Genomic DNA, 13,974 nt, shown 5'->3' on the forward strand with positions numbered 1-13,974 from the left:
TTTTGTAATGGTAAACACACTGACGGTGACGGGGCTTATCGTTGGGGAAGCTGTTATTTCACTAAATCTCCTTTCATAGCAAATGGACAGTTTAGTGCATTTCAAACCACCAATAAGTTTGAATGACATTGAAGATTTTTCTAGAAACTATTCATCAGATTTTTCTAGAAACTATTCATCAGATTTTTCTAGAAACTATTCATCAGACATTACATGGGCCTGGGACCAGTCACTGATCATCAATTCAGAATCAGACTTCAAAATCAACCGCCATCAATATGACTGATGTCTAAATGCATCTGTAGGAGAAAACGCTGTTTTGACGTCATTTAAAAAAGTTAGAGAAAGTTAATAAAGAGAAATAAACTGAAAAAAACTGTTTTAATGTAAAGTATGCAGAATGCCCTATTTTGGTAGAATGACATGTCAGCGCATGTGTGGTAACTTACTGAGTGATTCAATATTAAGTCAAGATGAATGATTCTTTGTTCACGAGCCCACATTAAACACCTGAATAATAACGGCCTTTTTTTTGTTCATTTTTACTATTTAAACCAGTATTGACAGAAGCAAATATACAAATTCAGTTGCATCTTGTAGGAACAAACTCACACAAAGACAAGCAAATAAAAGAAAATACATAAAACAAAAGAAAAAGACACACATATACAAAACACACTTTACACACACACATAACCTGCATTCCTCGTGGTCACATGTCAATGATTTGCCCAATAAGATTAATAGCTTCATAACCTCATTTATTCTAGTTAAACTAGTATCTCAGTTTAAGAACAAAGTCAACTCCTTTATAGGAATGAATTTGTGGAGGGACATGAATATCAGCAAAGATAACTCCTCCCAAAGCTCCTCTGAGCAGCTCCAGGTACACGGCGTGCTATTCAGAGGTCACGTTTTCTGCTTTGTCAGGGAGAAAATCAGTCTGAAATGTTCTGTAGTGATGAAAAACCGACTGAGTTCAGTATTCAGTGTGTTTGTCAGTGGCGCCCCCTTGTGATGAAGCGACCTCCTCACAGACATTCAGAGAGCTTTGCTCAGAGCCCTAATTCTCCTTCTACTGACCATTAAAAACAGACATCTACTGATGTTGCCCCTGGAGTTTTTCTTCCGTCCTCTTTTCTTCTCGGTTTTCTTTTCATTCAGTTTATGCAACATGAAACACGCCATACAAATAACAATGATGCAACAATAACAGTGCATTAATGATAAGAATCTAAATGAATCTAATCTGTCACTATTATTATTAATATTATTATTATTTTTATACTATTTTCATTATGATGATGATGATGATTATTATTATTGTCATTGTTATTATGATGATGATTATTATTATTGTCATCATCATCATCATCATTATGATTTTTATTATCATTGTTGTTATTATTACTTTTGTCATCATCATCATCATCATCATTATTATCATAATGATGGTGACTACAACAACAACAACAGCAACAACAACAACAACAATAATAATAACAATAATAATAATAATAATAATAATCTCTTTTCCTGCTCGGTCTCTCCACCTTCCGCCATTTCAAACGCAACATCCGCCGGGTGCAGCAGCCATTTTGTCTGCTCATGCGGCTCTGAAGAGCGGTTCCCCCTCCGAAATCGTTCCGAAACGGGCCGCCGCTTCTTTTCCCGAACACCCTATGGAAAGAGAACCGGGTCTGAGCAGACCCTGCGTGAATTTTAAGCCAAGCTGCGGGCCGTGTTCTCGGCGTGTTTAGTGCCGCAGCATGTCTAGCGAGGAGAGCTACCTGGCCATCCAGCGCTACCTGACGGACGAGCGGCAGCCCTACGCGCCCGGCACGCACGGGAACACCAAGAGGAAGATCCGCAAGGCGGCCGCCTGCTACATCGTGCGGGACGGAGTGCTTTACTACCAGCGCCGGCAGAAAGGCCTGGACGAGTTCAGCGAGCTGGAGGTGGTGCTGCAGGCCGAGCGGAGGAAGGAACTGATCGACGAGGCGCACATCACCTCCGGAGGAGAGCACCTCAACCAGCAGCTCACCTGGGAGATCATCTCGCAGAAGTACTGGTGGAGAGGTGGGTCGAACCAGCCGCTCTGGGTCGGGTTTACACCGGGACGCCCTCGAGCCGCAGCTGCGCCCCAAGACCCGCTGCGCAGCGAGCGGTTCAGCGAGCCGTTAACCCAGGCATGAGGGCTGGGTGGCTACACCATGGCAACCGCCCTGAAGGCCCCGACCGCTTTCATGTAGCTGGGTTAGGAGTTTAACTAGGGTGGTTAATGTAGCTCCGCGGGGAGGGGAGTCCCCTGTCCCCTGTCCCCTGTATCCTCGGTCCCCGGTCCCCTGTATCCTCGGTCCCATCTGAGAGAGAGAGAGAGAGGGGCTTTGGCTCCTCAGACTGGAGGACATACCATAGCCTGGCTAGGTTAGTTAGCTGAGGTAGCTTTGTCTTCTATGTTTATCCAGAGAGAAGCTGCGCTGAGGCAGACACACACACACACACACTGCTGAGGCAGACACACACACACGCACACACACACACACTGCTGAGGCAGACACACACACACACACTGCTGAGGCAGACACACACACACACACACTGCTGAGGCAGACACACACACACACACACTGCTGAGGCAGACACACACACACACACTGCTGAGGCAGACACACACACACTGCTGAGGTTTTAAGCGAAGCGCGTTAGTCGACGCTTCAGCTCACCGTGGAGGATTTACCGCGGCCTTGTTCAGCCCCAGGTTTGTTTAGCAGTGAGCTAGCGAGGCGTCGTCGACTGGCTAGTAACTGACACTGGTAACAGTCACGATTCACAACTTGCATTCAGGGACAATACTGGCAATAAAAACCACATTTGGGTGTTTTCCCCTCATCTTTTCCCCTAACTGTAGTTATTTGTCGGATAAGGAAAGGGAATCCACATTTTGCTCAGTTCTGCTTCAGGGCTTAATTTAGTTTATTAATTTAGTTACTAATTCCTGGGTTTCATGTTGGTCTCTGTTGGTGACAGACCTCTGTTATCAAGTGTTAGCATTTCATTTGAAACCATAAGGGTTACAAAATAATAATAATTTTATTTATTTAGCGCTTTTCATGCTGGTGGCAGCCCAGAGTGCTTATAGAAGAGATCATTAGCTAGTATTTAACTAGAATCAAAAGACAAAGATTAAAATTACAAGATAAACACCACCAGACATTCAGTTTTAATTAAGTGTTCGTTTAAAGAGAGACGTTTTTAGGTGCTTCTTACTAGTGAGCACTGAGCTTGACTGTCTAGTAAAGGCTGAATTGAGTTCCACAGTTTAGAAGCAGAAAGACTGAAAGAGTCCATGTGTTCTGTGTTTTACAGAGGGTCTCTGTAGAAAGCCACTATCTGCAGATCTTAGATTACGTGCAGGATCACAAACAGACGGACACTCTGATGTAAGCAGGGGCTTTAGGGTTGTTTGGAGCTTTAAAGACCAGCAGCAGAACCTTGAAGTCTGTCCTGAATGATACAGCCAGCCAGAGCAGTTCCTTCAAAAGGGGACTGATGTGATCCGTCTCTTTTGTTTTGTTAGGATGTGCGCTGCTGCGTTTTGTACGAGTTGTAAGGGACGTATAGTAAGAGACTAACGGCCCCTAACAAGGATGGATGTGCTAAGAAGTTCCATTGAAGTCTTTTAGAAAATGAAACACCAGACAACAACTTTTGGACATGTACTTTAATTTTTCGTAGATACGTTTGATTCCGCTGAATGTTTTATTAGGGTGGAACACCTTTGAGTTGGTTCTAGGCGGCTCTACCCACCTCAGATATCTGATGTATGCACTCAGGCTTCTGTACAACAGCATCAACTATTACTGCTGTTATAAAGACGGGAGAGTTCTGGAAGCTTCCCCTGAACATTGTTGCTGATATTAATATGTTAGTTAAAATGAAACATTCCCAGTACAAAATGTTTGTTCAGTTACACAGGTTGCCGCAAGCCTGATCCTTCTTTTATGGTGTTTTTGTACTTACAGGTATCCTGAAGCAGGTAAAGGATTACATTAAGGACTGTCACTGCCAATGTAAGCAAGAGCGTGGCAGAAGCAGTGCTGAAGATGGCACAGGTCAGGCAACTCTCCGCCGTTTGTGTCGACAAAAGGCCCGTACCAGTGAGGAAGAGGATGAAGATGACGAAGAAGATCTTGACGATGAGCTTAATCCTTCCTTTCAGATCAAGTCGAAGGTTACTAAAGTGGACAAACATGAACTGGTCTTTGTAAGTGGAATTTTCAGCAACGTTAAATGTATTGATTTTGCTTCATAATTAGCTTTCAGATGTTTGAGATTCAAATTTTTCATTTATTATTATTATTATTTTTTTTTTTTATAGGTGGACAGCAAGGGTGTCGTAAAACAGTTTCTGCCCAAACACGGCCAGACGATGCTGGACAAGCTGAATCAGCAGCGACTAAATAATCAGTTTTGTGACATTACCTTGCTGATTGAGGGTGAAGAGTATCGGGCACACAAAGCTGTGCTGGCGTCTTGTAGTGACTACTTCTATGAACTCTTTGTAGAGAAGGGTGCTGTGTCGAGCCATGAAGCTGTGGTTGACCTCTCCGGTGAGTAATGTAGAAGAATTGTTGATTGAAATGGCCTCTTAGCGAATGCTGCGTTTACTAATCAGAGTCAGAACCTGGAAGTTTTCAACTGTACTGGAATTGTAATATTTATTTTCTAAAGACCTTTTGAAGTTTCCAAGTTGCAGTTTTGTGGTGTTAATTTAAACATGGATGGCACCACCTGTAGTGAAGAAATTCTACCTGTGATATGCTTTCAGATCACTAAATACAGGGTATACTTGGAAAATTGAAGGGTTGATCTGTGCAAAACCAGACTGTGTGATGTAATTTTTGATGTTATTAATACTAAATTAATGGTGCTCTTAATGTCAGACATGCCACAGCCTACATGGTTCTTTCTACATGCAGATTTTTTTTCAAACCTAAAACACTTGAGGATGCCTGAATGCTCCAAGGTTGGATGAAAGTTGTACACTTCAGAGTTACCTGTTTTCATGAAAGCAGTATAATGTTGTTTCATTACTTGAGAGAGAAAGGTAGTACTGTAAAGGTAGTATTTACTTCAGGTACCCAGTAGTAATACGGTGTTTGCTCTCTGTGTCTTTCCATGCCAGGCTTCAGCAAAGCCAGCTTTCTGCCTTTGCTGGAGTTTGCCTATACCTCCCAGCTAATGTTCAACTTTTGCGTTATGGCGGAGGTGGCAACGCTGGCACGGCACCTCCTGATGCCCGAGGTCCTTCACATCTGTGAGTCAGTGCACAAGAAGGTGGAAGAGCAGAGGCTGATGGTCTACCAGCAAGGAGATGTCCATACGGTGGTTGCCAGCCAAACTATGCCCTCTCAGCCTGTCAATCCTGTGGAGTCTGGAGCTTATTTGGTTGCCATGCAGAGTGATGGTCAGGCAGTGGTCACTCACACTGGACAACCTGAGGCTGGGGAAGCCATTGCTGTTATCACAGGTGAGGATGCAACAGCTGAATCCCTGGCTTTGCTTGCTGGAGCGACAGTGGATGGCGAGACAATGACTGTGGTTACACATAGTGGACAGGCTGGTTCGGCTGAGTCGCTGGCCATTGTGGCCCACAGCAATGAAACTGAAGCGGGGGAGACCATGACTGTGGTCACTCACTCTGGGCAAGCTGGCTCAAGTGAGTCCCTAGCTGTGGTTCAGGCCTGCTGGACAGTGGAGGAGCCACAAGTAGAGGACACATCAGTAGCAGAGAGTGTGGAGTCAGGTACGTTTCTTATTAGTGTAGATCCAGACAAAGTGGTTCCTACTGAAAAGGTCCATCTAGCTGTTGTTCCGCCAGTACTGGCTATTAAGGAGGAAACAGTGGCCCAGCCTGTGGAGCCTCCACCTCAGTCAGAGCCCCCTGCACCACCACCAGCTCCTACGTCTGAAAGAAGGAGAGGGAGGCCCCCTAAAGTGAAACAGGTCCCCCCTCCTCCCCCTCAAGAACCAGATCCAATGGAGATGGAGACTGCAGAGAGTGGTTCAGCTGGAGGAGAAGAGAAGAAAGAGGAGAAAGAAAGTGTTGATCCTAATAAGAGGAACCTGAGAAAGCGCTTAATGACGAAAGGAGGGTATGTTCGTCTGCACAAGGGACTTGAGAATGACGAAGAAGACAAAGCAGCAAACACTGTGAAGGTAGGGAGTATTTATATATACGTGTGTGTGTGTGTGTGTGTGTGTGTGTGTACACAATGTGCAGAATCTTTTGAAAATCCCTTTTAATCCTGGATTCTTCAATTGAACCTCACCAGAAAATGGTCAAGAGAGGAGGACGCCCAGTGACTCAGGCTGTAAAGAAGCATTCCACTGACACCTCTGAAATAGAGACATCAGATAACGCAAAGACATTGACAGAAGGACCCGAGTCAGTGGAAAAAGAGGTGGAATCTGTTGAGGAGGAAGTCGTGCAGGAGAAAATGGAGGGAGCAGTGGATGGAGAACACGCATGTAGCGAGTGTGGCATGGTGTTCCAGAGACGTTATGCCCTCATTATGCACACGCTGAAACATGAGAAGTCACGTGGCTTCAAGTGTACGGTACGTATTGAGAATTTGCACTGCCTTATGAAAACATATTGCTTGTATATAACTGCATACACCACCATTCAAAAGGTCTGAATGGTATATAGGTGTGTATGTGTAATATAATTTTGTAGCCCAGTGAAACAGTTTTTTTTTCAAATAATTCTTCGGACGCTAGGAATAAAAATGTAAAGATTCTAGATGTGTCCAGGGTGATGAATGGTGGAGGTCTTTCTTACAATACTCTGCAAGTTTTATAGCATCAGGAAATTATATTTGTGACTCCTTTAAAATGATCTTAAGCTCTAAATCTGACCTAAATTGTCATCAGATTCAAATAACCCCAAGTAAAACGCACAATCATTATGTAGTTAATCATTCATTGATCGTCCAAGATGATCCAGCATCAAGCGTTTTTGTTGATGTATATGAATGTTAAAAACAATTACATTAAATTATTCTAATCTTACCCACAGCATAGTCAAACAGCCAAGGTATGTTTGGTGTCTGAAGTTTGCTTCTTCAGTTTTGCACTGAAGTTACGAGGCTAATGTAGCTAAGAACTGAAACCTCTTTGTCACATAGATGTGGAATTATATTTGCCTTGTAGCTCCAGTACAGACTTCAAACATCAAGCATGCCTTAGCTGACTGAATGTTTGCATTGCAAAATATGTATAAAATATAAGATATAAAATTACAAATCATTTGACATTTATAAACATTTTTCCAATCAAGTTTTTTTCTTAAATTTGTTCTTTAGATGGGTCCTAAGACAATGTCTGTCAGATTCATGAAGTCATGAACCATTCAGAATTGTTTTCGCCTTTGTGCTCTTAAATGCCTGTAGATTCTGTTCTTACCTAAGAACAATCCCAAAAAAGAAAACGTTGGTCAGTGTCATCTTCGTGAAAACTGCATATGTGTGTTTTTTAGAAGGCGTTTCTTAACGGATTGAAGAATGGTTGATTTAATGAAGACCGATGATCTTGGTGACCCTTTCCCTTTTATTTGTGCAGTTGTGTAATAAAGAGTTTCAGTATGCCGCCTCTCTCCGTGCCCACCTGACCCGTCACAAACATCAGAAGACCCAGAGAGCGTCTGTGACCCGAGGACCAGCGGCTGAAGAAGAGGGGCTAGAGGGGCAGGCTAAAAGCCGCACCAAACGGGAGTTTGTGTGTGACATTTGTGGGAAAACGCTGCCCAAACTGTACTCTCTGCGCATCCACATGTTGAACCACACTGGCGTGAGGCCGCACTCGTGCAGGCTCTGTGGGAAAAGCTTCGCCACCAAACACAGCCTGAAGATGCACCGAGCGTTACATGACTCAGCCAGGCGCTTCCACTGCTCTGTTTGTGAGAAGTCCTTTGTTACCAAGAGGAGCCTGGATGAGCACACCAGCATTCACACAGGCAAGCTTTGTATACATGCATACAGTCATATGCAAAAGTTTGGGCACCCCTGGTCAAATTGAATGTTTTGCTGATTTTCTGAAAATGTAAGGAAAAATAAGTACATATGTAACGCTATAGTGAACGTTTAAATGCACAATTACTGTTTGTGTGGTGAATTAAACATACTGAGAAAAAAGATCCTATATATAACGTAGCCCCCCCCCAAATATGTTTATTGCTGCAAATATGTAGAAATTGTGCACTACAATTAGCAGGAAAAAGCTGTGTGTAAGGTTGCTCTTTGTAGAGCATGTTAACCTATTTTCAGTTAGAAAGTTGACAAAACATGCCGTTTGCCCAGGGATGTTCACACTGTTTATATACTGTCCAGCCCTCTCCAGTCCAGACCTGTGTGCTCCTGCAGGTCAACGTGGTAATTCATTATACTGTGATATTAATCACTTGCGGTAATGTTAGCATAGACCCTTTGAAATATCATTGCTGTATTTTAGTTAAACAAGCTGCAGTTAATAGCATCCCATCACACCATGATGATAAAAATAGCCTTCAGGATGATATTTAAATCGTTGCGGGATGCTTCAGAGACAAATTAATTAATGTGACACAAAACACATACGGTCGTAAATTCATGCACACCCTAAACGCACTGATGTTTAATCCAGAAACTGTTTATTCTTCACTTCACGTGGAATTCTTTCTGCACATTTCTGCCGCCAGCATAATGCATTTTCAGCATAATGCAGAAATCAAGCCAGTTTGTTCACTTTTTTAGCCTTAAAGATGAACAATCGAAGCTTGTAACAAACACTAAAGTAACGTTTATTACTTTGTGTACTGGATATGTATATTATATGTCTTTAAGCTGGTTGCATGTGGTAGTACTGTTCATAAACTACAGCCGAGTGCCCATGCATTTAAACATTTTCTTTGTAACTGATGTTCCAGGGTACAAAATTATGGTATTTTTCTTTTCTTATTCTAAAGGTAACAACAAACGAGTATAACTCAAATGTTGATCATGTTTGTCAATGCTGTGTAAATGCTTTTTCTTATACCCGTGACAATGCACTGTGGTTCTGAAGAGCAGCAGCATTCAAGTATTAACAGTTGTTGATGATGATGATGATGATGATGATGATAATAATAATGATAATAATAATAATAATAATAATAATAATAATAATAATAATAATAATAATAATAATAGTTCAATTGCAATAAATAAAGGTTAAAACATTACATGTATTTAGTAATGTAAAGAAGTTGTCCCGCACATACACATGCTCATAAATGTATTTAATGACCTTAGATTTGTTAGTATGCATTGTGTCTGAGTGTGTGTATATGTGTGTGTTATTGCTAATATTTGCCATTTTTGGGAATCTGTAATATGATGGTTCAAAAATTCGAGTGAGAATTGTAAACAAAGCAGTTTAGTCATTTCCTTTTATTTGGTTCATGTAAATTTTTGGGACAGCTGTCAAAATGTTTAGGAGCAGTTCTGAAAAAAAATCAATCTGGAGCCCTGTCAACACATGCCAAGGTCAAATGTATAAGCTTCTTATTTTGTACGCAAACTAGCAGGCATGGTGTTGATGTGATCCTTTATATTAAGGTAGCTCAGAAGTTTGGTGGACTACAAATAGGAAAGTTCGGTTCATTTTTATAGTGCCGCCTTATATGAATATCATGATGTACTGTGAAAGCTGTGGCAAAAATAGGCTTTTGGTTATGTAGTGTGCAAAACTGCTGCCAAATGATTTCACAAACTTCATGTAACCTACTGAATTTTTTGACAGGTGAATCAAAATATTTATGCACACAGTGTGGAATGTCATTCCATCGGGCGTCCGGATTGAGCAAACACTTGAAAAAGCATCAACCTAAACCTGAGGTCCGTGCATTCCAGTGTTCCCAGTGAGTATCTCTTTATTTTTTCCACATACATTCACTGGCAGTTCTTTAGGGAACATTTTGTTCCCTCGTTTTTACTGGAACAGTTCACACAGTGCACTGAACAAAATGAAAGACGAGAAATTGCAGTCTCTGAAATGCCTGTTTTGTCCCGGTGCCACAGCTGTGATAAAAGCTTCTATGAGGCGAAGGACCTGCAGCAACACATGAATAAGCACTTGGGCCTAAAGCCCTTCCAGTGCCAGGTGTGTGGAAAATGCTACAGCTGGAAGAAGGACTGGTACTCCCATGTCAAATCGCACACAGTCGCAGAACCTTACAGGTAAGAGTCAGAACCAAACCCACGCATATTTACAGGCCTTGTCTTGCATGCAGATGCATATGCACACACAGTAGTAACATGTATCTTGTTTATATCATCTTCCTGTTGCTATGGTGTCAGTGTTCGGGTGAAAAGTCATTCATTACATATTACTAAGTAATCACATTACTTCACAGTAAACATTTAAAAGACGCTGTACGTGTTTTGCGCTGAACAAGACAGACAGTTTGAGTGAAGCTTGAATAAATTTAGGATTAGCTAATCCGGTTTGAAAACTAGTTAGTTTAAAATCTTTGTCTTGAAAGAAAATCTGTTTTGGCTTGCTGTGTAGTCTTCAGGGGATTTTATCGGTTATCATTTTTTATTAGGAAGCTTAAATACTTCACTAGATGAAGAATGTTTTTTGCTGATGTTATCCTTGTCCAAGTCACATGATTAGGTCATCGGATTTTGTTGTTTGGTTGTTTTAAATTCTTTTTATTATGGCCTATATCTGAGATCAGTCTAAACAGATCAAGAACTGACCCGTATGCGCAAAACGACACTGGTCTGCCCGGTACACTGATGGAACAAACACAGCTGACCTCCACCTCTCCATAAGATTAATACACTCTTTTCATGTGACATCAAGCTTTTGCAAGTGTGAACCAAAATGAGACATGGGGTGTGATCAGTTGGAGTGATGAAGGTGCATGAACTCTGCTCTGACTGGTCAGACAGGGGTCAAAGTGCCACGTGTGAATGCGTACCACATATAAAAGCGGCCCAGATCGGAATTCAGCATTACAAACACATCGGTCACGTATTGGAGAAGTAGTTAGGATTTGTCTGCAGTTTGAACGAGGCCTTAGGCGCATACACTATGATTCAAATGTTTTGAATCGATTTATTATAATAATTTTATTTGGTGATAACATCTTTAGTGTAGAATAAAATACAGACATCATGCAAGTATTTTATAAATGTTTTTATCGGTGTTTCAGCTTTTTGGGAATACTAAAAAGGGAATACTGTTTGTAGTGCTCTCTTACATTATTTGCATGAGATTTGCGAGCAGATATGAGGCATTCTAAGTCAGTAACTTCAGTTTCATTGCACAAATTTATACATCAATTTGTTACACTACTTTTTAACAGTAATTATGTTACTATAATGTTACTTGGTGTTGCATTACTACCAGCACTGTCTGCTGAGATGCAGGAGATGCACAGTTTAACCTCTCTGTTCTGTTGGTTTGCTAGGTGCAATGTGTGTGGCAAAGAGTTCTTTGAGAAGGCTCTGTTTAGGAGACACGTGAAGAAGGCCACTCACGGAAAGAAGGGCAGAGTGAAGCAGAATCTGGAGAGAGAGTGTGAACACTGTGGCAGGAAGTTCACTCAGCTCAGAGAGTACAGACGCCACATGAACAACCATCAAGGTGAACATGCACTGCCCCGCATACATACATGATTTATCTTGTTTATTCGAAAAGGAAGGCATAGAAGTTTACATACCTTTAAACACTAATTTATGTAGAACATGTGGAGGAAATTATGTCGCTGATAGACAAGTTGTACAGTTGCCACTGTAAGAGTGCAGTACAAAACTTCACCTCTAGGTGGCACACTATGTCTTTCACACTTTGGAGCTTTGAATAATTAACAGGGATGTGTCTGTATTAAAGACTTAGTTTTTCTCAGAAGATTTCTGCATAATTTTTGGCATAGACACTTCATATTGTGGGAATTGGGCACTCATTAGAGGTAGTTAAAGGTGCTACAAATGGTTTTAAATGAGTAATTATCTTTGCATGTTCAGCTGGCTCGTTCAACCCATACAATTTATAAGGTAAAAAAAAATTCTAGGATTTTAGAAAAGACAAAGTGGTCTGGTTCTTTTGCAGATTCTTGTGTGAAAGGAATAATAATAACAATAAATAATAATAATAATTTATTATTATTATTATTTTGTGTGACTGTGGCTCCCATTAGAAAACTGTGATTTCAGTATATAAATCCAACACAAATAGGTCTTATCTCAGAAACGATGACCAACCTCTCTCTTTCCCAACTGTCTATAGGAGTAAAACCATTTGAGTGTCTGACTTGTGGGGTGGCGTGGGCAGACGCCCGTTCCCTGAAGCGTCATGTCCGCACACACACCGGTGAGCGCCCTTACGTCTGCCCGCTGTGCCAGGAGGCCCACATAGATGCCCGCACACTGCGAAAGCACATAACTAAGTACCACGGAGACCATTTGCCAGGGAAGATCATGTTGGAGAAGGATACACTGCAGTTCCATAACCAGGGCACTCAGGTGGAGCATGCGGTCAGCATCCTCAGCCCTGAACTGCCTCCTGAGCTTCAGCCACCACAGCCACCACCTAGTGAAGAGATCGAGACGGTTCTCATCACTGAGGAGACGGTTGAAGCAGTAGAGGCTGTGCAGGCGGTAAGCGAGGGGGCTATTACAACACTTTCAGACCAGAGCATTATGCAGGTGGTGAACTATGTCCTAGCCCAGCAGGCTGGAATGAAGGTAGAGGAGGCTGCTGACATCATTCAGACCATGGAGGTGGAGGTGGCCCACGTGGCAGAGGTGGAGTGAACGGAAAATGTACAAAGTGGACTTTAAAGGGAAGTGATTGGATATGGCGTTGCATTCTAGATGTCTGCCTCCAATATACTCAGCGTAGCCACCTGAAGTCCAAATGGGTCAGGTTTATGCTCTCCCCTCTACATTGCTTTGACACAGACCGAATGTAAGAAAGTTGTGCATTTATTTTTGTTGTAATATATAATGCTGACACGAGAACCGATCGTGTTTTCTGGCCTCTCCTCAGCTGGAATGCATGTGTGCGCTGCTTTGCCTTGCAGCATGTGTGGATGTGTGTGTTGAGTGTACGTAGTGTGTATATTGTACATACAGAAAAAAATAGTCTGGACAAATGCCAATAATTTACAATATAAATGCAGCACAAAAGTCAATAGAAAGTCAGCTCTTATGTACAAAATTAGCTTTTTTTAACCAGTTGGTTAAGATTTCTATGCATAATGGATGTATGTATAATTTTTGGATTCTTTTGAGTTCAGATTTTGAAAGCTATGATTGACCTCTCAGTGAGGCTACAGTCTGGTTGGTGGTTGACTGTATAGTGTGGTACAAATCGTACCTGTAAATCTCATGATTCAACTGCGATGACAACCAAATAAAAGCATTTTGCAGGGCTGTGCCACAAACTGAACTTCTTGACTTCTTTTTTTGACATACTGAACATATTCCTGCAGTGTTCTTTCTAGAGGATCTCAACAATACATGTATGTTTGATTTCTGAAGCCTTTCCACTTTGATTAGATCTAAACCTAGCTGAACATTTCAGTATGCATATAAACCAGTACTGCTATTTAAGGGTAGCAGTGTCTTAGAAAAACATTAGAAACGAGCTCTTTAATTAGATCCTGGTTAAATCTTATGGAGTAATTTCACTGGAATTGTATTGATGTATTTGATTACTTTTGATGATAAAATCCCTTCATTGGGAAGTACACATTTTTCAAAGTTTTTACATTATTATATTAAGATGTGAACCATGCCAGTGCACCAGTCCAGAGAAATTTACCAAGACAGTTTTGTACATATTAGTGGTGATGGGAACCAGACATCTGAAGTGTTTAATACCTCTAAAAGCTAACTCACAAGAGGTTACTACATATAAGATATTATAAGGCAAAATAGT

The 13,974-nt window shown here is 41.5% G+C and overlaps 1 protein-coding gene across 1 annotated transcript; it reads left to right on the forward strand.

The window, feature by feature from the left end:
* The first annotated feature begins 1,562 nt into the window (after window positions 1-1,562).
* On the forward strand, window positions 1,563-13,482 carry zbtb11 (zinc finger and BTB domain containing 11). Its single transcript, XM_017698068.2, has 10 exons — window positions 1,563-2,079; window positions 4,026-4,267; window positions 4,382-4,613; window positions 5,189-6,222; window positions 6,339-6,623; window positions 7,627-8,020; window positions 9,823-9,940; window positions 10,101-10,259; window positions 11,501-11,676; window positions 12,319-13,482. The coding sequence occupies exons 1-10, from the start codon at window positions 1,770-1,772 to the stop codon at window positions 12,843-12,845; spliced, it is 3,477 nt and encodes a 1,158-aa protein (XP_017553557.1). The 5' UTR covers window positions 1,563-1,769; the 3' UTR covers window positions 12,846-13,482.
* The last annotated feature ends 492 nt before the right edge of the window (window positions 13,483-13,974 follow it).

This window comes from Pygocentrus nattereri, chromosome 26 (assembly GCF_015220715.1).
Source record: "Pygocentrus nattereri isolate fPygNat1 chromosome 26, fPygNat1.pri, whole genome shotgun sequence".
NCBI lineage: Eukaryota > Metazoa > Chordata > Actinopteri > Characiformes > Serrasalmidae > Pygocentrus > Pygocentrus nattereri.

What these genes read in the sequence shown, in the direction of transcription:
- zbtb11 (XM_017698068.2), top strand. Translation starts at nt 1,770, where the DNA reads ATGTCTAGCGAGGAGAGCTACCTGGCCATCCAGCGCTACCTGACGGAC. An exon ending in AGCTGTGGTTGACCTCTCCG is followed by an intron (nt 4,614 to 5,188) that starts GTGAGTAATGTA and finishes TTTCCATGCCAG; the next exon opens with GCTTCAGCAAAGCCAGCTTT. An exon ending in CGTGCATTCCAGTGTTCCCA is followed by an intron (nt 9,941 to 10,100) that starts GTGAGTATCTCT and finishes CCGGTGCCACAG; the next exon opens with CTGTGATAAAAGCTTCTATG.